At 51.2% G+C, this 23515-nt stretch overlaps 1 protein-coding gene across 6 annotated transcripts; it reads right to left on the bottom strand.

Moving 5' to 3' along the window:
- Positions 1-14939: 14939 nt before the first annotated feature.
- Dyrk1b (dual-specificity tyrosine-(Y)-phosphorylation regulated kinase 1B) lies at positions 14940-23386 on the bottom strand. 6 transcript variants are annotated; one of them, XM_005414087.2, is made up of 12 exons: positions 22422-22772; positions 21059-21222; positions 19859-19978; positions 19572-19760; positions 19056-19203; positions 17878-18164; positions 17079-17225; positions 16855-16995; positions 16527-16562; positions 16247-16442; positions 15773-15879; positions 14940-15679 (listed from the first exon to the last, which is right to left on the bottom strand). In XM_005414087.2, exons 1-12 carry the CDS (start codon positions 22498-22500, stop codon positions 15308-15310), a joined length of 1986 nt encoding a protein of 661 aa, XP_005414144.1. In that variant the 5' UTR covers positions 22501-22772; the 3' UTR covers positions 14940-15307. The 6 variants fall into 6 exon arrangements, with proteins under 6 accessions (XP_005414144.1, XP_005414146.1, XP_005414147.1 ...); XM_005414089.2 differs by lacking the exon at positions 22422-22772 and adding an exon at positions 23209-23386 and having other exon boundaries at positions 16247-16562; XM_005414090.2 differs by lacking the exon at positions 22422-22772 and adding an exon at positions 23079-23196 and having other exon boundaries at positions 16247-16562.
- Positions 23387-23515: the final 129 nt, after the last annotated feature.

Raw genomic sequence — 23515 nt, 5'->3', positions numbered from 1 at the left:
GATGTGGGTGGCCTGCCCACCCTGAGTCCCAGTCAAGTTTAGTGACTTATGTGGCCAACAGAATGCAGATAAAGTGGCACACTGGGACTTCTGAGGCTAGATCGTAAGAAAACTTAAGGTTCTGACTGGGCCTTTTGGAGAGCTCGCTCTTGGTATGTTCCTTTGGAATTCAGGCACTTTACAATGAGAAGCCCATGCCACATGGGGAGGCCATGTGTGAGCGCTGAGCTCACAGCCCACAGCCCAAGGCCACGGGCAGCGGCAGGTGTTTATTAGGTGGGTAAGCCACTTGGGGTCCAGCCTTTAGGGCCTTTGGTTGACCACAATCCTGACTGATGTCCAGCTGCAATGGTGTCAGTGTCCCCTAAGCTAAAACCATCTAGATGAGCCCTGTCATCCCACAGACCCATGAATAATCATTGTACTGTTTTAAGACACTACCTCTGGGGTGGTTTGTTATGTTGAAGCAGGGAAACACAGGCTGCCTCTAGTGGCTTCTGTAGGATGAATTACAGAAAACTTCTTCCAATCTTAAATCTGTGACTACAATACAATGTCAGTCTTCCTTTAAAGTGACAGGCAGGGCAGGGTGGCTGAACCCAGGAGGCATCAAAGGGTTGGCAAAACCAAGCATGATAATCTGTGGTCTCTTTTAGAGCTTCTCAGGAAAATGAGGACCTGAAATCAACCTCAGTGGAATGGCATAATGATTCAAAATCACAGGGCCTGACACATCTTAAGAGCTCCCGAAAATGTGAGTTGTAGCACACTTAGCATATGGCTCACCACTTAAGATGTGTTTGGCTGCAGATAAAAGGATTCAAATCTAAAGGGCTTCAATCAAAGGAAATTCGTTATTTCACACAGCAAGTGCTTCAGGCTTCCAGGCTTGTCAAATTGTTTAACTTACCTACTCAAACCCTTAAAATGTTTAAATGATGCTTCTGCGAAAATTGTATTTAAATATATCAGAGTACTGGAGCTGGGAGTCTAGCTCAGAGATCAAACACATGCCAAGCATGTGCAAGGCCTGGGTTTGAGCCCAAGCTCAATCAATCCATTAGTCAATCATATACAAGTAGCAAGTATTCCCTAGGTACTGTTCTAGGACTAGAGACACACAGAAGAAAACAAAGTACCTTAGGTGGCTCAGTGACACTATCAAAGATTAAGGTTTTTTTTCCTTTTCTTCCCTGCCATCCTCAGCCACATCACCAGATGGCCACATCTGTCTTTAGCCTCACCTTCCTATATGGCAGGTCCAGGGTCAGCAGAGAGAATGTGTTCCATCCTTTATTTTTCCCTCAAGACTGGGGATTGAGCCCAGGGTCTCTGCACTGAGCTTAATTCCCAGCCCTTTTTATTATTTTGAGACAAGATCTCTGTTATTTTTATTTTGAGACAGGATCACTAAGTTGCCTAGGCTGGGTTTGAATCTGCAGTCCTCCCGCCTCAGCCTCCCAGAGTTCTGGGGTTGCAGACGTTTGCCACTCACTATGCCTGGCACCCATCCCTCTCTTTTAAATTCAGCTTTATTGAGGTGTAACTTACACACAGTGAAATATACCCATTGTTAAGTCCAATATAATAAGTCCCAAAGGGTCACTCATCCCTTCCTATGTTACACTTCCTTTTTATTTTATTCTTCTGTATTTTATCAGTACATGACTGTAGTACTTGTTTACATTCCTTGTGGGATATTGGTCCATGTACATAATACATCTTAATTACTTTTATTTTCATCCCTTCCCCCCCCCCCATCCCCATCGCTTGATCCCCTCCTTCCCTTCCCACTGTTTGGGGGAGAGGTACGTTCCTTGTGTGGAGTTGGTACATGTACATAAAGCATTTTAAACCCTTTTTTCATCCCCTTTCCCTCCCTTTCCTCCCGTTCTCCATCTCTTGATCCCTTTCCTATTGGAGAAAGATCTCCCTATTTTCTATTACTTTTATTTTGCTCTTTGTTTATACTTTTTCTCATATAAGAAAACCCATGTGATATTTAACCTTGTGTATCTGATTTATTTCAAGTTTCATCATTTATTTACCGAAACTCTTTCCTCTTGCTTGGTTTTAAGCATTATTAGAATAGTCCTATATGGACTCTTTTACAATTGCTTTACTCACATGATGTTTGAGGTTCATCTTTTTCTTATGCATCTGTAGTTCCTTCCTTTCCCCCAGGGCATACTGTGGATATTCCACAATTTATTTAGTCCTTCTCCTTTTAATGGGCTTCAGGATTGTTTCTGACTCTTCAAACCAGACAGTGGTGTTCCTATATGAACTCTGAACATCTCAACAGGTCAAGCGCTTCTTGACTGAGAGACAGAACAGAGATGCTGGGTATAAGCAACTCAAATCATCAACTTGGTTGAATTATTTTAAAAACACCACTCTAAAAAAAATAAATTTTAAAAAACAAAATAAAAAATTTAAGAACCCATCACTCTATTTCTGAGAGGACTATACCAATGTGCAGACCCATCAGCAACGTAGATGTCCTGCTAATGACTATCATTACCTGCTTTACTTTTAGCCAATTTGAGAGTATAAAATAGAACCTCAGATGGCCTTTTTTCCTTTAGGTATTCATTATTAAGGGCTGGTGTTTAGTGGATGGTGACCAAAAAAATAAAAAAAAGAATGGAGAGCGTGGTGCTATTGACTGTCATGGTTGGGGACGCTGGGCAGGGTGCAATGACAAAAGGACTGCCCTGCAAGGGAGCAGGTGGGAACATTCCCTGGACGGGTGCTGGAGACAGGAGAACACAGGCGGTCCTAGCACAAGCGCCTGGAGGAAGAGGAAGCTAGATTCTGTTTCCTCTCCTGAATTTGTCATTCTCTTATTCCTAATTAGCTGGAGCATCTTTTCATATCAAACTAATTATAAAGCTAATGAAGTAATAGCAATCTCAAATAAAAAGACCAACAGACTAATTTTTAATGACTTTATTTAGAGCAATATTCCTATGCAATTAAAAAAAAAAGTCCTCCTGGCTGGGGGAAAAAAAACCTCTACCAAAAATCCATGCTGGCCCAGAGTGGTGGCACACACCTATAATCCCAGCACTTGGGAGGCTGAGGCAGGAGGGTCGTTGTGAGTTCAAGGCCAGCCTGGGCTACAAAGTGAGCTCAAGGTCAGCCTGAACTGCATAGCAAGACCCTGTCTCAAAAAGACAAAAAAAAAAAAAAAAAAAAAATCCATGCTGTATTCAAAGTTGAACAATGAAAAAAGTCCTGCTCCCATTCAGAACTGTGTCACTGACAGAGGACAGACCCCGAGAGGGCTATAGGGTAGCACACGGACAGGTAAGGGGGACAGTGCCATGAAGATGCAGACGTGCCATGGCAAGTCTACGTCCTCGCTGCAAAGTGACGGGAGTGGAGTCACTGCGCTGGCGGCAGTGCATGTCAAAACGGGACTTCAGAGACGGCTTCACAGGCCTGTTCCCGCGTCGTAACATGTGCACGACCCACATCTTGTCACTAATTCAGGTGATGATTATTAACTGACTCTTTGCTGGATTCTGGAGATAATGTGATGACCAAGACAGCTTTGTCCCCAACCTCACGGCTTTATCAGTCTAAAGGGGGAGACAGACAGAGTGACGCTGACAGGGTCAGGCCTGGGATGGGGGAAAGCAAGGAACTAGGGAGCCCCAGATCAGGTGCCCGACCCATTCTGGGGGATCAAAAGGGTTTCCTGCAGGAGGAGACATCTTAATTGAGACCTGAAAGATGAGTGGAATTAGCTGTGGGGAGGAGGATGAGCAGAAAAAGTGTGTGTGACACATGCTCGCTGGTGACAAGGAGTCTCAAGTGTCCTGGACCGGCAGGATCTAATAAAAGTATCGTGAGCCATAAATATGAGCTGCAGATTTAACTTTCAATTTTCTAATAGGCATACTGACAAAAAAAGAAACAGTTGAAGTTCATTTTAATAATATATTTTATTTAACCCGTTATCAAAAAATATTACTGTATCAACATGTGACCAATATAAAACTTTTTCTGTACTGAGTCTTTCCAAGCTGGCGGGTGTTGTACATTTAAAATACATCCCAGTTCACACGAGCCGCATTTCAAGTGCTCCACGGCCACGGGTGGCTATGGCTGCTGTACCGATCAGCACAGCAAGACCCTTGCTACTCAACAAACTGGCACTGCCTGGGAGCTCGTTAGACATGCAGAATCTCAGGCCCCTCCCCAGACCCACTGAAGCAGAGCTCACATTTTAACGAGGTCCCAGGGGATTTATATGCACATTAGAGACTGAGAAAAATGGGTCCAGTTTTGCTTAAAACACTTCTGTGCTTAAAACACTTTCTATTGCTATTGAGCTTGGCATTCATTCATCCGTTCATTCATTCATTCCTTCAGCACATGGTTCCTGAGCACCTACTCAGTGCTGGGCCCTGTGCCAGGGGACGCTGGGGACACAGCAGGGAAAGACAGACCTGCCTCATAAGGCTCCCAGCAAGCAATTAGTAAACAAGTACCCAAGTTAGTGTTCTATTTTGACTGCAGCAGACGCCACATGCTTCACATGAAGTTACAGTGTGCAGGGAGTGTCGCGGGAGGCTGCCCTGGCTGAGTGGATGGGGATCCAGAAAATAACCCAAATAAGGGAAGAAGAGGCCACGGCCATGGCAAGAAGCCACAAGCAGATTAAATGTCCCATGGCAGGGGCAGTATTGCCAAGCAACCCCAGCCCGTCCACGGTCACTAAGAAGGATAGCTTTCAGCCCCCAGAGTGGTGAGAAGTGCCTGGAGTATAAGGTTACAGGAAATGAGCCAGGGACAGAGCTGCAGTGACAACTTCACGCCATCCAGACCGGTCCGCATTTGGAAAACTAGGAGAAAGGGAATGGAGAACCGGGACGGTGGTCACTTGGCCCGGAGGGGAATGACAGGCCAAGGACTTGTAGGTTACCTTCTAAAAACGTCATTTTAAAAAATCTGAATTTGCTTGAAGATGAGGCAGCAGGGGAGAAAAATGGGCAGGATATGGAAAAAAAAACAAGAATGGCCGTACGTTGTTACCTGTTGTGGTGGATGACGCGTACCTGGGAGTTCATCAGATTATTTTTGTGCATGTTTGAAATTTTCCTAAAAACAAAGTCAAAAGTGTTTTTCTTTACACACAACTGGGGACAGTGGAAAGGTTTTTAATTGCTGGAGAAGAAAGAATTTAAATTCCGCCTAAACAAAGAAATCTCAAGGTCAGAAATATGAATTTCTCCTTTAAGAATGGAGTCCCGAGCCAGGTGTGGTGGCACACCTATAATCCCAGCACTTGGTAGGCTGAGGCAGGAGGATCACCACGAGTTTAAGGCCACCCTGGACTCTACATAGTGAGTTCAAGGCCAGCCTCAAAAAAACAAATAACAACAAAATGCAGTCCAGAATGAGAGTGGTCAACTGTACACATGACAGAACCAGGACTCCTGGGTTTAAATCTTGCCATGGCCACCTCTTAACTATGAACTGAAGCCTCACTGGAAAATTGGGGAGAGAAGAGTAGCTATCTTAGGGGCTGCATCAAGGTTACAGAATTAGGGACGGGTGTAGCTAAGTGGTAGTGTGTGCTTAGCATGTGCTCGAGCGCCTGGGCTCTATCCCCAGCACCAGTACAAAGTAAGATAAGTGAATCAATGCATAAAAGGACACAGCACAGGGCCCAACACAAAGAGGCATCAGGTAAATGTCAGCAGTTACTATTAAAGCATGTGCTCACCAGACTTAACACCGCAAGATGTCAAAACGCAGGGGCACTGATAACTCCTGGACCCTGAACTCACTGTCCCCACAGCCATGAACACCAGGGTAAGAGACGGATTCTCCCAATGCGACACTCTGGTGACCTTCCTTCACACACACTGAATCCGTTCACACAGCTCAGCCGTCCCAAACGTGTGTGAGACGCTACGGAGACCGTATACTTCGTGTTTACGGCGATAACTAAGGAAACCGCTAACAGCAAATTCCCTCGGATGATGTGATTCAAAAGGACACTTACAAGTGCTGCCTGAAAGCTCATTCATGCTTCTGTTGTCTTCCTACGGCTGCAGAATTTTTAAATAAAGCAGTTCCTGAAAGTTTTTTCCTCTCAAACTAAACCACAAAGGAATTTCTTATTAATCTTCCCCCACCCAGGGGTTTCCCTGGCCTGACAAATGAGGGCTAGGAGGCAGAGACAAGCAGGGAGGACAGGTCTGGACAAGGCCGAGCAGTGGACGGGAAGAAGACAGCAGGGGACAGACGTCGGGAGTCCTAGTGGGGATACACCACGAGGGCTGATGGGCCGGGCTGGGGTGGAGGTGTGGGCGGAGGCATCCAGGATGGAGCCTAGAGTAGGGAGGGCCCCCCAGGACAGGGGCTGAGAGGAGGAACACACTGGATTCAGGACACAGTGCATGCTAGGGGTCCAAGGACCACTAGAGTCAGGGAAGGGTGTCCAAGAGGCCTCTGGACCTCCTAAATCTGGGGCTCAGAGAAGAGGACAGGGCTAAAGGCAGAGCGGGTGACATCAGCACAGGGACAGGAAACACACTACAAAAGACAGTAAGATGGTGGTGATAGTGGTGAAGTAACAGAGCTTCCACCTGTAAGAAATCAGTGAAAACACAGGGATTACATTGCAAAAAAGCAAAGCACACAAGTGCGTGGGGACAGCAGTCACAGGACAAGGAGGACAGTGAGCTTTCTGAAGGCAGAAGACCAGCACTGCCGAGTTTCACCGAGATAACCGGGAAGATGAACACTAAACAGCGCCCACCACGCCAGACTGCTCACAGTCAGAGCAAGGCGTTACAGGGAGCGCGTGCGGTAAGGAGAAGGAAGCCCCAGCGCTGGACCAGAGTCTGACACCAGTATGAACTCATGCTTATTTATTTTCATTATTATTATTTTTCATGGTACTGGGGATTGAACCCAAGGCTTCACATATGCTAGGTAAGTGCTCTACCACTGAATGCTTTTTATTCTGAAACAGGGTCTTGCTAAGTTGCTCAGGCTAGCCTCAGACGTGCAATCCTCCCATCTCCACCTCCCAAATAGCTGGAATTAAAGGTACGGGCCACCACACCTGGCTCATGTTTATCTTTACACACACGTGTACATACATGGGTTTGTATACACACTTAAATTCCCTAGCTCTGCCAGCTGAAGATAGGAAACAGTGACACTCCAGGAACAACGAGCATGCCTGTGCTTAGACTTAGTTTCTAATACCGTTCTCCCAGTGAAGGAAAAACAGTCAATTATAGGCCTGGGCCAGGGAAAATCCAACATGAGCCTGGGACGTCTTGCAGTGATAGAAGTAAGAAGGTGCTTAAGAAACAACAACAAAAACACAGGAGCCAGGCGTGGTGGCGCACGCCTGTGATCCCAGCACTCAGGAGCCTGAGGCAGGAGGATTGCCAAGAGTTCGAGGTCAGCCCGGGTTACACAGTGAGTTCAAGGCCAGCTTGAATTTAGAGAAAGACTCTATCTAAAAAAAATAAAAAACAAAACAAAAAGCACAGAGCCAGTCTGAAAGGGTCCTGTTGACCACAGCTAAAACAACCTGGGGGCGGGAGGGCAAGGGGTTTACAATAATATTGGCCTTTGCCCAAAGAACACAATAAATATTCATGAGCCCATACTAATATTGTTTAAGTGAAACACATACAGAAGGGAAAAATAGTCCATATAGAACTGAAAATAGTAAATGTTAAAGCAAGAGGGGAATAGAAAGTTGTTAGAATACCACAGCAATAAGTGCTACAGGCAAGACCCACTGAGGAATGCTAAAATAGCAAGTGAACTAATCTGAAGGAGGAACAGGATATTTGCATAGCCTCAAAGTACTCCCCCCATATTTATTCATTACTGCGTGCTACGGTTTGGGTAAGGTTGGAATGTGTCCCTCAAACGCCTGTGTGCTGGAGGCGGTGTGAGAAGCAGTGGGCCTTTCAGAGGACACTTAGTGGAGGTGATGAGGTCACTGGGGCATCACGGGCGGGGGGAGGGATAAGTAGTTCTTGTGGGACTCTCATTTGTTCCCATGTGAGTGGGTTTTAAAAAAGCAAGCCCTGGCCCTGCCCCCTCCCCAGCTTCCTGTCTCACCATGTGATTGCCCTCACACACACTCCCGCCTTGATGCCACTGCCCTGCCAAACAAATCAGCCCCCCCAGTCTTGGGCTCTCAGCCTCCCAAATTGTGAATGAAATAAGTAGGTCTCTTATTTATACATGACCCAGCCTCAGATATAATAGTGACAGCAACAGAAAACAGACTAATACACTGTAGTAGTTTTAACAAACGAAGGTAAGTTCTTTTGATATTTTTCTCTCCAGGAACTGCAACTTAATATTCCTCCCTTTGAGTGTGGGCTGAATTTAGCAACTTGCTTCCAAGGAATAGAAGAAGGAAAAGGAAAAATAGTAATATTATAGTTAAGAAGCTGACAAACCCCACATTAATGAAGGGACCAAAGTTAATATCATCTCAGTGAGCATTCTTCCCAAAGCCTTGAACCCCAATCTAACCAATAAAAAAACACCAGACAAACCCAGATGGAAGGAACGTCTACAAAATACCTGACCAGTACTCCTCCAAACTGTCAAAGTAATGAAAAATAAGATAAGACCGAGACACTGTCACAGATTAGAGGAGACCAAGGAGACAAGGTGAATAAATGCAACATGGTATCCGGGATTGGATCCTGGAACAGAAAGAGAACATTAGTGGAAAAACGAGAGAAATGTAAATCAAGTCTGGAGTTTAATAGAATACTAATCGGTGTTAATTTCTTGGCTTTGACAAATGTGTCATACCATAAGTGCATCAGAGGCTAACATTAGGGGAAGCTAAGTGTAGGTAGATGGGAAGCCTCTGCAGCTTTTCTGCAAATCTAAAATTACTAAAAAATAATAAAAAGCCTCAAAAACCATTTCTAGTCTCTACTGACTAGGCTACCAGCAGTCACCAGTTGCATTCCTAACTGCCCTTTATTTGACTCCTGAGAACTCAGCTCACATGTCCCCTCTTCCAGGAAGTCTTTCCTGACACCTTAGACAGGGACGCGGTACCATCTTTGGGTTCCACAGCCCCCGTGCTGCCCTGTCCCATCCCGACCCCTCTCTCTGTCCTCACCAGCCCTGTTGTGACTGCGGTCTGTTGCTGGAACTGAGTTTCCCACCGGGCTGTGCACTCTGAGGACAGAGGCTGGCTCGAACATCACTATGTCCTGTTCCGTTGCCAATGACACTCATCGCCGTGACTGCACCGGGAACACTACAGGCAGGCAAAGCTGGGCCTGGATCCTCTCAACTTGACCTTTGACCCTTCTGAGCCCAGAGCCTTCCTAGTGTCCCTACAGCACCCATCCAATCCAGAAACACCCGAGGCAACGTGGACGGTCCATTCCACACATCTACCAGAAGAGGGTCAGACCACTCCCACCCTGCCACACACACCCACGGTCCCCCAGCACACCCACTGGCAGAAACACGTGTAACTATGGATATCTGGGTGCCTGCCCAGGCCACAGCCCTTCACAGCAGTCAGATATCAGCGCAGGAGCCCTCCAGCCATCCAGCTCGTGTGGGGAGAGTTTGGAATGGAGACTGAAGACCTAAGGAGAACCAAACTGGAAGGTCACACACAGTTGGGACAACAGCTCCCCCCAGGCCCAGCAAAGCAAAGCAGAGGCCACAGAGCCCAGGAGCAGGCGTAGGGGGCGCCAAGATCCCACAGCCCATGTTCCGACTGTCACCTTCTCATGAGGCTCTTTTCCATGTCTCCTGTCACTATTCCAAATCAGTCCACTGTGGGCCCTGTATTCAGAATTTACCCGGACGCCAACAGCTGCACACTGCCTTGCCCAGCCTTCCTCCGGGCACCGTCCACTCTCACCACGGCCACTGCTCCCTCCTCTTTCTATGCCTCCCTGCTCTCACTCTCGACCCCCACTTCCATCAACACGCTCCCTCTCCTGTGAGCTCAGCCTGGGCTTTCACAAGTCTGCAAATCCAAAATGGAAAAACACACACACACACACACACACACACACACACACACACCACCAGCACGCCGACCGCCCCCGAGCCCAGACCCCATCGGAAGACAAGGCTTGTGTACCAGGCCCGCCCCATCCCCGCTGCTCAGTAAGCTCCCGTCATCGGTCCTCTCCATAGTTACCCGCATCCTTCCTCCTCCTGCTCAGCCTACCCTTGACTCCTTTTCCCACTCCACACAACAGTCCCAGGTCTGTGCATTCTCCCTCAAGTTACAGCCAACATCTGACTGCATCTTCTGCTACCGCCCTGGCTAAGCCTCCAGTGTCTCTCAGCCAGCCTACAGCAGTGGCCTCTCCACTGGAGTCCTACTGGCATCCATGTGGCAACCAGAGGAAAGAACCTTAGATCACATCATTTCAGCCTAAAAAGCCTGATTGGCTCCCACCCACCTCAGCACAATGTCAAGTCTCTACCGTGGCTTATCAGGCACTACATGACCTTGCCCTTGTCTCCTTTCCTTCCATATTATTCATTCTGGTCTAATTCATGCCTTTCGACTCCTCTAAAACAGCGAGTATGCCCCAGGATCTTTGAATATGCCAGGACCTAGAAGGTCCTTTTTCTCAAAATATTTTTACAACTGGCTTCCTCCTTTTTGGTGAAGTCTTCCACTAAGAGTTTCCTCAAACACATCTTTAACCCCTCCACCTAAAATAGCCCCTCTTGTCTCTTTATCCCTTCAACCTTCAAATTTCATAACTCTTTTCACCAGTACTTATCCATCATCTTGCCCACTACAATGCAGGCTTCACGAGGATAGGGCTTTTGAGTTTTGCTTGCTAGTGTAACACCAGAACCTTAAGCAGTGTTTGGCATGTAATAAGTACCCAATATCTGATGAATCAGAAAATAAGTGAATGAAGACCTGGGGAGGGGTTTGTGATGTAGTTCAGTGGCAGAGCACCTCACCTGGCGTGTGTAAGCTCCCCAACACCACACAGACACACACGTACACACAGACATGTGTACCCGTACAAAGATGGGCCTGGGGTCAGTCAGGATGTTTAGGGTTCCACGTAGTAGAGTTTAATTCCACTTGACTTAAATGACACAGCTATATGGGTATCCCTAATGAGAAAGTCCAGGAGTAACTTGCTCAAACTCAGGCCCGATCTGACGCTCCATCAATATCACAAGGAGCTGATGCCTTTCTGTCTCTATCTGTCCTTCCAAGAAACTGGCCTATCACCACACCATTACCAGTGAGTTCAAAATGCTAATATGCATCTGGCTAGCACTTCTGTCATAATTATGCAAATCCTAATGCTGACAAGAGCTATTACATATTCAGGGCACAGTAGGGGCTAGGGACCTTGCTAGTTAGTACCTTATCAACTTTCTCTGTGTCTTCACTTTCTCATCTGTAGAATGGGAGTAATCACAGCTGTACTTAGGAATGGCTTTGAGGATTCAATGAGCTAATATATAAAGCGGTAAGATCTCAAAAACTATTAATTTGTTTTCATTAACTACTACTGCATAATGTATCACCCTAAAACATAGTACCATAAAATAGCAGCTGATTATTAGCTTGATTCTGTACTCTGGGTGAGACTCAGGGGCCGTAGGATGGCTTCTCTCTACTCTAGAGAGTATCAGCTGGCTGTCCGGTTAGGAAATCCACGATGGCATCACTCCTATGCTTGGCACATCAGCTAAAATAGCGCAGCACTCAGAGAAATCTTTTGAAATACAGAATCCACTGAATTCCTTTTCAGTACTGTACTTAAAATTACCCTACAACTTCCCACTACACATGCAGTAAGAACCCAAACTCCTTATAGGGTCAACATGGCCTCTTGCTCCATCTCAGCTTCTGAATTCCCAATATCACACACTCTTCTCTTTTAATGGAGCTAACGCCAACTCCTTGATGGCCTCAAACCTCTTCCTTGGACCCAGATAAGAATTCCTATCAAGTACTCATGCAGCACTCTCTGCCTTTCTTTGTAATGTCACATTTGTGCAATTATTTGACCTTCTGAACCCTCGCTGCTGAGACTAAGTTCTTTAGGGATGGTAAAACTACTCTGTTCCCTGTGGTGTTCTCAACATTGAGCATAAAGCAGAGGTGGGCTGAGACATCCGCTAAATGTTAAATGTTGAGCACTCAGAAAAGTTTAAGGTGGATAGAAAGGGGATGGACAGAGTCCCCATGATGCTGGAATCCAAATCTACGCTCTGAAACTGTTCATCTGATAGAGTGAGCCCGACGCGTCAATCACTCCTAGGTGTTACAGATAAAGCACAAAGTAGACAAAAGCTGTCCTCACGAAGCTGATAGTCTCTGGGGCTGGGGTAGGGGTAGAATAAACTAGACCAATTGTATGGTGTATTAACGGTGATATGATCAACACAAGGAAAAAGTTTAAGAAGAAAAAGTCAATATGGATGTTAGTGCTACAATTTTAGGAAAATGGTCAGGAAAAATCCCTAGGAGAAAGTGACATCTGATAAAGACTTAAAACAGATGAAGGAATGAATGACAGATGAGTGTTGCAGGCAAACGGAACAGAAAGGGCAAAGGCACTGAGGTCAGTGCATCTGGAGCAGAGTAAGCAAGGATAGTTGACCTTGTCTGAGTGAGGAGGGCAGACTGTGCAAGGCCTTGTAGGCCATGGATAAGACTTTGGCTTTTAACTTGAACGAGATGGAACTCTAAGCAGGGGAAGGATATGACCTGATGCAGGTGTTCATAGAGTCCCTCTAGCAGAACGTGAGGAACAGATTGTGGTAGGAGGAGTGGGAGCAGCAAGACTATTGTGGAGACTGTCATGTGACCCAGATTACTCTGGAGATACTTCTAGATAAACAGAGCTATCAGGTAGACAGGAGCTCAGGAGAGAGGTCCTGGGCTGGAAATGGAAATGTGAGATTTACACATCTGTGCCTACCCCCAATTCCTTACAGATCTACACGATCTGGCCCCTGACGGTGTCTCTAGGCTCTTCTTGCACCCTGATAAGTCAAAAGTTCTCAAACACACACACACACACCCCTGAGCCCATTTTCTATGTTAACTGTATGATCTTGGGCAAGTTACTGAATCGCTTCTGCCCTCAATGTCCTCATTTACAAAAGAGAGATCACAATAGTACCTGTCTCCTAGTACTGTTCATTCAAAGTATTTTTACTGAGGCAGGTGGGGGTGTGACTCAGTGGTAGAGTGCCTACCCAGCATGCACAAAGGCTTGGGTTTAAGCCCTAGAACCACAAAACAAAAAAGAAAAAATTTTATGGAGAATCTACCATGGCGAGGGTAAGCACTGTTCTATGCACAGGAACTATTCCTTTCCCACCTCTGCCTCCCCCTCCCACACATCCTGTCAACCTACCCGCCCCGCTCCTCCTCTCTCTAGCATGGCCCTACCCTAATTCAACCGTGGCACGGCTTGGCTAGGAACATGCTACAGCCATCAGACCCCCGTTTCTTTCCGGTCAATCTACTTACTCTCGTATCGCAGGAAACTGGGGCATGCCTCTACCTTCCTGAAATCCTCTTAACGGTTCCTCACTGCTTTCAGGACAAAGTCTAGCAACCTAGTTGACCAAGAAGAATTTCCACAATCCAGTCTTCTCAGAACTTTCAAAATGGATCTCCAGGACCACCCAGTCACCTGCAGCTCACCGAACACAGGCCTTTTCCCATGCTGCTTCTGTGCGTGCCATTTCTCCACCATCCCCAGTACATCCTTTTCATTTCCAGATCTTAGCTCTGATAGCGCCTACCCTTCCGGAAAGCTCTCCTTGCCCGTTTTCTCTGCGTTCCCACCGCATTTTCAGCTGCCTCCCATCAGCCAACCGGTACAGACCCGTCGCCCGGGTCCTAACCTGTCTCTGCTACCAAAGCTTCCTGCAAACTGGCCCAGACATACCGGGCAGCAGCACCTCGCACAACGCAGCCACCTCATTTCTCCGTGCCCACCTCCTGCTCTGGAATTGCGCACACCTAACCTGCGTGCTCGGCCCGCTTAGCCCAGGAGCCCACCTTTGGCACACCCAGCAAAACTCAGCACCTGGGCAGTGCACAGCCACAACCATCCAATCATGGTCTCCTCTACCTCTACTGACCCGCCTCCAACATCCGGCTTTCAGCGGCTTCCGACTGCGGATTGGCTGCCCGAAAACCCTCCCCCAAATGTGTGAGCGAAGAGAATTCTGGTCTTGGTAGTTCTCCATCACCAAAAAAAAAAAAAAAAAAAAAAAAAAAAAAAAAAAAAAGGGAGTAAGACTTCCACGTAGAACTCCATTTCCCAGGAACCGCCGCGCCCCAGTGGTGGGACAACCTATCCTTTGAACCAGGAGGTTCTTGATTGGCCGATTGGGAGACAAGAAATTTCCAAACTGCCATGGAAACAAGACCACTTACCTGGAACCCAGGGAGTATCTTTTTGCCTGAGACTCTCAAAATGCTTTGCTCCGCAATGATTCCAAAGAATGGGACCAGACGTGTGGATTAAGCCTGTACCCACTGCCTGCCTGTTTCCCAGATGGCACAAACAAGGCCTGCCAAGTGTACCCAGCACCTACTGGATGCCTGCCTGGCATAAGGAGTTGCTCCTGTTCAGACTCTGGGAGCCCTGACTCATAAGGGCAGTACATGGTGCTTCCCAGAGACAGGCCAGAAGCGGGTATTCACTCCTTCGTAGTCTGTTTACCCTGGAAAAGGCAAACATGGGCCAGGATCTTATCCAGGATTCTTTAGCCCCAGAACTCCTTCAGCTCCATGCTTCCAACAGCCATGACTTTTCCAGAAGGGATGTATGTACACCACAAAGATCTTCTGGCACCCCCTTTCCCAAACCCTTGCCCCACCGTGCCTCTGAGGGGCGGGTGAGGGGACCAAGGCCCTGCAAACGCTCAGGCAGGCATGTGAGAAAGCTCTTTACTGGGGGGTACAGCGAGGAGGAGCAAGGCCATCTCCCCCTACCTGCCCCCACCCCCTCCTAGGGCCCTAGGGTAAGGGGAGTCTCCCCTCCACCAGACCACCACTGTCTTTGGTACAATAAATAGAAAACAAGGGGGCGGGAGAGGGGGCCAAGGGTCCAGTCCTTAGTGGGGAGAGTGTGGTCAAACCCCTCTCCTTGACCCCCTGCCCCGGGCCCAATCAGTGCAGGCCTCACCCACCCCAGCTGGGTAGCAGCAATTCCAGTCAAGGGGAGAGGTGAGGATGAGAGCCCAGGGCCCCCAGATGGGGAGGGGGTATGGCTTCAGGAGGGGCCCTAGGGAGGGGGCAGGGTCATGAGCTGGCTGCTGTGCTCTGGGGTACACCACGGAGGCCCAAGCGAGGGCCCAGAGTGGTAGGGTCATCAGGGGGTGGGAGAGGTGGACGACCTCCTGTCATCCGAGTCCGGAGGGCTGAGGCAGCCGGGTGCTGGGGGGCAGGCGCTGGGTGAGGTGGGGAGCTGTCCGGAGGGCCGCCCACCAGGCTCACATCCATCAGCTCCGGGGGTGGTGGTGAGGTTGGTGACGGGGGACGGCCAAGGCATCGGGGTTGGGGGGGTAACTGAGCCCCGGTCCCCGGCAGTGATGAGGCAGAGGTAGGGGCCTGATGTGTCTTGTGAGGCACATCACCCCCTGCCCAGGGGCGCAGCAGCTGGGAGGGTGGGACCTAAAAAAGCAAAGGAGCAGTGGGTAAAGGAGACTCAGTCCTAAAACCGCAGGCTCCCCCAACACACCCTCACAGCCCTCAAAGCCCCAGTACCTGGGGGCTGTTCATCTCACAGTCAGTGATGGGGGGCCCTGGGCCCCCACAATATCGGTTGCTGTAGCGGTAGGTCCGGTTGTCACTGGAGGAGCCACTGGAACCCCCTGAAAGTGAGGGACAAGAAGAAAAGAGGCCACAGGTAAGATGCGGTGGCTGGGATTTGAAGTAGCTAAGTCTAGGGCCACGTCTGGGCTCTGGAACCAAAGTGCATTTGAAGGACCCACACCAGTTTTGAAATGTAAGTTCACAGTTCAGTTTTGGGTGTCAGACCAACTTCAGAGGTCTGAGTGAGCACAGACGGTTTCAAGATATCATGTCCGGGCCACATGAGGCTCTCCTCCCACCTTATTCTGTAGTTCAGAATTAGGCTGTTTCAAATCTCCTGTGAGACCGAGCGACAAGGTGCCCCAGGCTGGTCCAAACAGAGCTGCCCCCACCCCACTGCACCCCATCTAGGCCCTGGGCACCCACCAGAACTGGAGATGGAGCTGGCGGTACTAGAGGAGGGGCAGGTGTCGAGGGGTGCGGGTGAGGTGGAGGCACTGCTGCCTGCCGGGCCTGTGTTGGTGGCCTCGTCGGCAGTGCGGCGGAAGAAGCCGTGCTGCAGAGCCCCCAAAGGGCTGATGCGGGCGGCGGGCTCATACTCCAGCATGCGCAGCACCAGGTCCTGGAAGCGGAGGTAGTCGGCGGGGCTGTGGCCCGGCTCCCCCGCCCGCCGGCCCCCGGGCCCGCCCGTCTGCACGCCCAGCACCTCCTGCAGCCGCCGTGTCCCAGGGCCCTGGTAATCCTGGCAGGGAGGGGTGGGAGGGGGGGCAAGAGAGTGGCCGTCAGTGGGCAGGAGGGGCAGGGAGACACACACGGGGAAACAGAGGCACAGGACAGAAAGTGGAGAGAGAAGCTAAGAAGAGTTGTAGGGTGGGAAGGACAACAGGGGTGGGCAGGGGATGAAGGAAGGGACAGACAAGGGGCAGAGGAAGAAAGGGAAAGACACAGGGAGAGGAGGCGGGGAGAGAGGGAGCCCCAAGTGTGAAAGTGAGGGCCACCGGGTTGGGAGGAGTGGCACGGGGCAGGGGCCGCACCTTCCTGAGTTCCTTTGTCCGTCGTAGGGTCCAGCCACCCCCAGGCAGCCGCTCAAAGTACTTTCGAGCCTTGGGTGCCTGCTCCAGCATGGGGGCTGGTGGGATGCCCAGCACCTCCACGATGCGGCTCATCTGGTCCACCTGCGGGCAGGTGGTGGTCAGGGGCACCGGGCCAGCCAGGCTCCACCCCTCCACCTCCAGCACAGCCCTTCCTGGGGGCGCACCTCATTGGAGCCGCTGAACAGGGGCTCTCCAGTGTGCATCTCCACCAGGATGCAGCCCAGGGACCACATGTCAATGGCCAGGTCGTAGGGCGTGCCCAGGAGCACCTCAGGCGAGCGGTAGAAGCGGCTCTGGATGTACTGGTAGATCTGGAGAGAGATCAATAGTCAGGGGTCCCAGCCTCCCCTACTGGCCCCACCGGCACCGCAAAAGCTAAGGGGACCCATCTGAGATCAAGACCCCTCCTCTCTAACCGGGGACGGAAGCTCTACATTTTAGCATCCTCCGCACAAACACTTCTACAGCCACTGCCGGCATCTTGTTCATTAGACTCCACAGTCTCGCTGGGCTGGGTTAACCCTAACCTTATTCCTAGCCCTGGCCCCTGCTGACCACCAGTCACAGGCTGCCAGTTCCCAAGGCCCTCCACTAGTGTGTGTGTCACTTCAGTGCCTGCTCACACGACGCTGTGAAGCTGAAGGTCTCTCCATTCCAAGAAAATAGCAGAAACAACTTAGTAAAACCTAGGTTGGACCCAAGCAACTTCACTTGCCCACATCTGGCGCTTCAGAACCAGCCCTGACCCTCAGGCTCACCTTTGCCCTTCCCAGTGAGCAACACACCCTCTCAGCCTCTCCTCTGCCTCCATCGTGCACTGGCCCCACCCTCCCGACTGTACCAGCAACATCCCATGTCAAGCGCTATCTCTCAGGCATCCATCCCCATGGCCTGGACTGGTCTGCCCTGACCTACCCATACCCACACCGTGAGCCCTCCCCCCACCCCCAGTCTGAGCCGCACCCTCTGGCCAAGCTGGCAGGAGCTGCCAAAGTCCACAATCTTGATGGCACTGCGCTTTGGGTTGCACAGCAGGATGTTCTCAGGCTTGAGGTCGCAGTGAATGATGCTGAGCTCAGGCGTGGCCAGAAAGAGCAGCGCCGTGCAGAGCTGCTGTGCCAGCTTCCGGGTCAGGTTCAGTGAGACGCCGCGGAAGTGTGTATTGCGCAGGAGGTCATACAGGTTGTAGGACAGCAGCTCAAACACCAGGCACAGGTGGTTCCGGAACATGAAGTGCCGCTTCAGGTGCACTATGGGGGAGAAGACAGAAAAAAATGATAAAGAAACAGAGAAGGTCGGTGGGGCCTAGAGTCACACAGTAGTGAGTGTCTCTACCACCTGCACACTGGCCCACGTGTGGTATGCCCCGGGTGGCAACATTTCTACATAGTATCAACTTGATTCACCCAAGAAGCCCTCTTTCCAGGCTGTCAAATCTTCTAATTAAACCAAAGAGAAGTTTCTGTTAGCTCCCAGTAGATCTTCAATACCTGTCCAGGCTTCCTCAATCTTGTAACACTGTTTTCATCTCAGTTACATTTAAAGACAAGGGACACTGATTTTCCAACTACAGTAAGGGTGTAAATTTTCCTTTTAAAAGAGGAATCAGGGGCTGGGGATTTAGCTCAGCGGCAAAAGCGCCTGCCTGGCAAGCGCAAGGTCGTGAGTTCGGTTCCCGGTACCGGAGAAAAACCAAAAAAACCAAAAAAAAAACTAAAAGAGGAATCAGTGCAAGAGAGGAGAAAAATTGGCACAGTTTTTAAGAATCAAGGCTCCAGAGTCTACAACCTCATCAGTTACAGCTCTGCTGAGTACAAACTGTCACCTCACACAAGTGACAACACTGACTGCCTGGGTTTCTTATCTCCAACATGTGAGCATGTTATCTCCTCGTGGGGCTGTGGTGAGGTAATTTGTGTAACGTGCTTGCAACAGAGCCTACCTCTGCAAGGGCACTTGTAAAGTCTGACCACTTTTACCGGGTGAATGGGCAAAAACCATGAATGAACCGGGAGAATCACTAGGTCAGGGAGGCTCCAGTGAGTGCCGCCCTGCCCCGATGAAACCAACCCCTCCAGGACTAAGGAGGACTATCCCCGCTCCAGGCCTCTGTACCTGGCACCCACTGCCCTGGGCCTCACCTATGTAGTACTTCATCTCCGTGTCGTGCTGGTTCATCAGCTCCAGCAGCCGCAGCTCAATCTGGGCCTGGTTCAGGAACGCCTTCTTGTTCTTGATGATCTTGATGGCCACCAGCTCCTGGGTCTGATGATCATAGGCTTTCACCACCTGTCAAGGGTAGCGCACGTCACCAATGGAGGCGGGAGCAGGGTACAGCCAGTCGCTGCTCTTCTCCTTCTGGCAGGGAGACCCACCAATCACACTATCACTAACACTACTAATACACAGCTGTGTGCTCACTACTAGCCAGGCACTGGTATAAACGTGGGACATGAAATAACACAATGACCTACGCGAAAGGTCATGTTATTTGCACTTTTACATAAAAAAAAATGGAAGTACAGCAAACTAAGCAACGAGGCTGGAAGAGTAGCCTGGTACAGAACCTGAAGTCACTAAGCCCGTAGGTATATGGGCCAACGTTAGTGGGTACTTGTACCCCTCAGTCTCTGGACCAGACTGGTGGTTGTCCTCACCTGGCCAAAGGAGCCTTTGCCTATGAGAGAATCGATCTCGTAGCGCTCCAACCAGCGCTCCCCACTGCGCACAATGTAGTCGTGGTTGTCATCATCATAACCGTGGTTCAGGACCTTCTTCTCCTTCTTGGTGCTCGAGTCCTGGGGTGGTACCTGCTGGGCCCGCCGCTTCTTCTTCGCATAGTATACCTGCCCAGCCAGCCAGCCAGGAGACAGGGACTGGTGAGTGACCTGGGCCAGCAGCAAGACGCCCCAGCACCCAGCCCAGGACCCCACCCCCTGCCCACCTCATTGATGTGCTTGTAGGTCTTGATGAGGTCCACAGAGAGCTTGCGCAGCGGGGCTGAGGCTGCATCCCGGAAGGCCAGAGGCAGCCTCCGAGGCAGCAGTCGCACATCAGGCAGTACCTGCGGGGAGGGGCAAGGGGCAAGAGGACAGGCCTTCACCTTTGGACCTCCAGTGAGAACCACATGGGCTGCTGGCTCATCAAGACCACACATATTTATCTGGTCTGTCTGGCTCCAATGAGAGAATATGAACTCCCCAAGGGCAAGGATGTAGGTCTTGCCCTTGTTTCTCCCCAGTGCCTTGAGCAGGAGCTGGCAGTGACCACTCACTGGAGCTCTGCCCTGTAAATGGAGTGAGTGATTTACCCCAATCTTTTCCCCAGGCCCTGTGTTGGGCTTCCCGTACCTTTATCCATTTCTAACCTCAATCCTTCTATCCAAGACTATCTATTTTGGGAATCCTACCTAGAAAGTAACCCCAAGTCTATCTGCCCTCATCCTCCGGGGCCTTCCCAACTCTCACCTCCAACTCTGAACTCCTCCACCCAGGTCCTTTATCCCAAAGGCACCTGGTCTGGGATCTGGTGCCCTGGACTCCCCATTGCATCTTACTCCAAGCTCCACATTTCAGAGCCTTACCACCTCTATCCTGAGCGCTCCTCATCCTATACCACCACCCTGGCCCTGCAGCCAAGACCCCTCAGGCTCAGCCTCCCTCGCGTTCACTCTGGATGTCCTTCTCAGTGACGACTTACTTGATGTTTGCGATGTGCCAGGCACCATTCTTAGCATTTTACACATATGGTATTTCATTAACCGGTTTAACCCTGACAACCACCCTCTGAGGGAGGTATCATCACTGGCCCCATTCACAGACCAGAAAACAGAAGTATGAAGAACCTGAGTAACTCAGCCACCACAACAAGATTTGAACCAAGACTCTGCGACTCTGCTTAAAACTTTTCTACTTCAGGCTGGGGATTTAGCTCAGCGGCACAGCGCCTGCCTGGCAAGCGCGAGATCGTGAGTTCGATTCCCGGTACCAAACCCCCCCCCCAAAAAGAACTTTTCTACTTCTATGGGGCTCATGATGTCCCTCAGGGATGGTCCTGTGCACCACAGTAGCTTTTGGCCTTGAGACCCTTCTATTTCCAGCCTCCCCTTACCCCCAGGCAGGTGACAAGCCAGCTGAATGCCTACCTGCATGTGCTCCTGGGGCCCCGGGAAGCCAGAGAATGGCCCATGGCCTGGTGGGATGGCCATGGTGGGCTCAGAGGGCCGCAGGGGTGCGAGACCTGGAGCGGGAGCCCGGCCGGGGGGCGCCTTCTCGCATCCTGCACCTCGGCTGCCACCGCCGCTGAGACCTGAGAGCAGGCAGGAGGTGGGGAAGCAACATGGAACAAGGGATGTGTGGGGTAGCGGCGGGCAGGGAAGACAGAGGCATGAGAAAGAAGGCAGGGCACAGAGGGAGAAGACAAAGGGTGCAACAGAGCAACCAGAGGGAAACACAGAGAAGGCACAGGCCAGTGGAGGAGCACAAGGCAGTCCCTCAACAAATAATGGTCAAATAAATGAGTGGGGGCAGCACAAACAACATGTAAAAGAGAGTCACGGGTGGGAGGGGTGGACACGGGCCATGACAGGAAAGGAAGACAGACACCAGTGGTTGCGGGGAAGAAAAGAGATGAAAGAAAGTAGAGTCTGGGCAGAATTCATTCTTTCTTCCCATTTCTACTCCTGTCTCTCCCCAGGGGCCTTCGCACAAGATTCTATCCTCTTGTAGTCTTCCCTGAACATCAGGATTTCCTCAGGCACCACAGCAAACTCCCTCCACCCCGAGTCTACTCTTCCTTCCCAGCAGATTTTTCCCAATCCTGAGAACTCTGGGGATCCCCCAAACCATGTAAGTTCTCTGGGATCCCCCGGCCACAAGAGAGTCCTCTGCAGGCCCCTAAAGCCATATGGGGTCCTCAGGACCTCCTGGCCACAGCAAGGTTATATGAGCCTCTATGTAAGTCCTACTGCTACGGTTTTCTCATTCGGGGTACACCCTTTCCAGGTCACACCAAGCCCTCCTCCTGATATCAGGCCTTCCTACATCAGGGACCACCCCTCCAGGTAGTCTGCTTATACCCTATTTTAGTTCCCCTGTGCCATGTCAGAGATCGCCCCCGTTTTACTCCAAGACCCTCTCCCAGGCAAGGCCACTCCTCCTCATGGAAGCAAAAGCAAAGCCTCCTTTCTCACAGGTTAGGGATCACCCTTTGCTCCCCTACACTGGGTCCTTGTCCTCTCCCACCCAATATTCCTACTAGTCCTTTCTCCAGTTCCCCCTCTCTGCACTGGATCACTGTACAACTGCACCTATTCCTAGAAGGTCCCCCTGGTCGTATCCCCAAATATCACAGAGGGCTCTCTCCTCCCAGAGTGTCCGCCACAACCAAATCCTCCAAGTGCACCTCGCCCGTGTCAGATCCCTCCTCCCTCGGAACTTCCCCCCAAACTACCTCTTTCCTGGGGTCTTCCCACACTAGGCATGTCACTCCCAACCCCCACCCCCTACCCGGGTCGGGGCTGGTGCGGGGCCCACGGGGGGCTGGGGCGCGGTGGGGCCCCCAGTGGAGTGGGCGAGCAGCCAGCATGGCGGTGGTGGTGGTGGTGAGAAGGCAGCCGCCGGTTCCTTGCCCCGCCGGGGCAGCAAACCCCGCGGCGGTGAGGGCAAGCAGGGCAGGCAGCCCGGTGGGTGACAACAGCCGCTGCCAGGGGCGGGGAAAGGAGCGGTACTAAGGTCAGCTCAGGGCAGGCGGGGGAGGGGAGAGCAGGTGGACGGGGGAGGGGAGGGTTAACCCTCACACCGCCGGCCCCGCCCTGCCCTGAGTGGCCACCCGCCCCCAGGGACCCTGGTGTCCCGCCCCCGAACCTAGGAGGACCGCCCCAGCCGGCGAAGACCAGGCAGGCGGGGCCCAACAGAGAGTTTGGCAAGCCGCACCTCCCATGGCAACAACAGTATCATTGGTCGTTGCTGCCAGAAACTCAGCCAATCACAACCCAGGGCAGCTGTTGCTAGGCGACGATGAAGCGGCCGGCGGAGCGGAGACAGAGCCCAAACAAAGGGCGGGAGTGGGGCCCAGCTACCCCCCTCCCAACCTTCTCAAGAGGGCTCCCTCGGGCACAGCCCCTTCCAGGAATCCGACTATGAATAGCCAAGCACAGCCCGCACCTGCCCGAAGCCCCCCTCTTCTCCCTCGGCCTCGTGTTAAGTCTCCCTCCGGGCGACGCAGACAGGGCGGGTCCCGATCACCCCTTCTCCCCCTGAGCGCGTGCCGCCCCGCCCATCGGCCGATCGTTACCTGAGGGCGCGGGTAAGGGGACTCAAACTGCTCGGGGAGCCCGAGCTCAGACCTGCCCACGGGCGGAAGGTATCCGGCGGACGCAGCGTGCCAGGGCCCCGATTACCCAGTAATGCAACCAGCAAAATGGCGACCACAACAAACCGCCCCCCCTCTGCCCGAGCTCCGCCCCTGCCCTCCCTTCCGCTCCCTTCACGTGACTAGGGTAACACTCTGCGCCTGCGCTTGCGGAGCTCTGGCCAGCCAGGCTGGCACACATGCGCAGTGGGCTACCAAACGAGCCCAAATCCCCAAATGAAGTTACAGC

This window comes from Chinchilla lanigera, unplaced genomic scaffold (genome assembly GCF_000276665.1).
Source record: "Chinchilla lanigera isolate Chin_1 unplaced genomic scaffold, ChiLan1.0 scaffold00177, whole genome shotgun sequence".
NCBI classification, from domain to species: Eukaryota; Metazoa; Chordata; class Mammalia; order Rodentia; family Chinchillidae; genus Chinchilla; species Chinchilla lanigera.
Note: the sequence above shows the minus strand (reverse complement) of the source record. Positions and strands in the feature narration are given on the sequence as shown.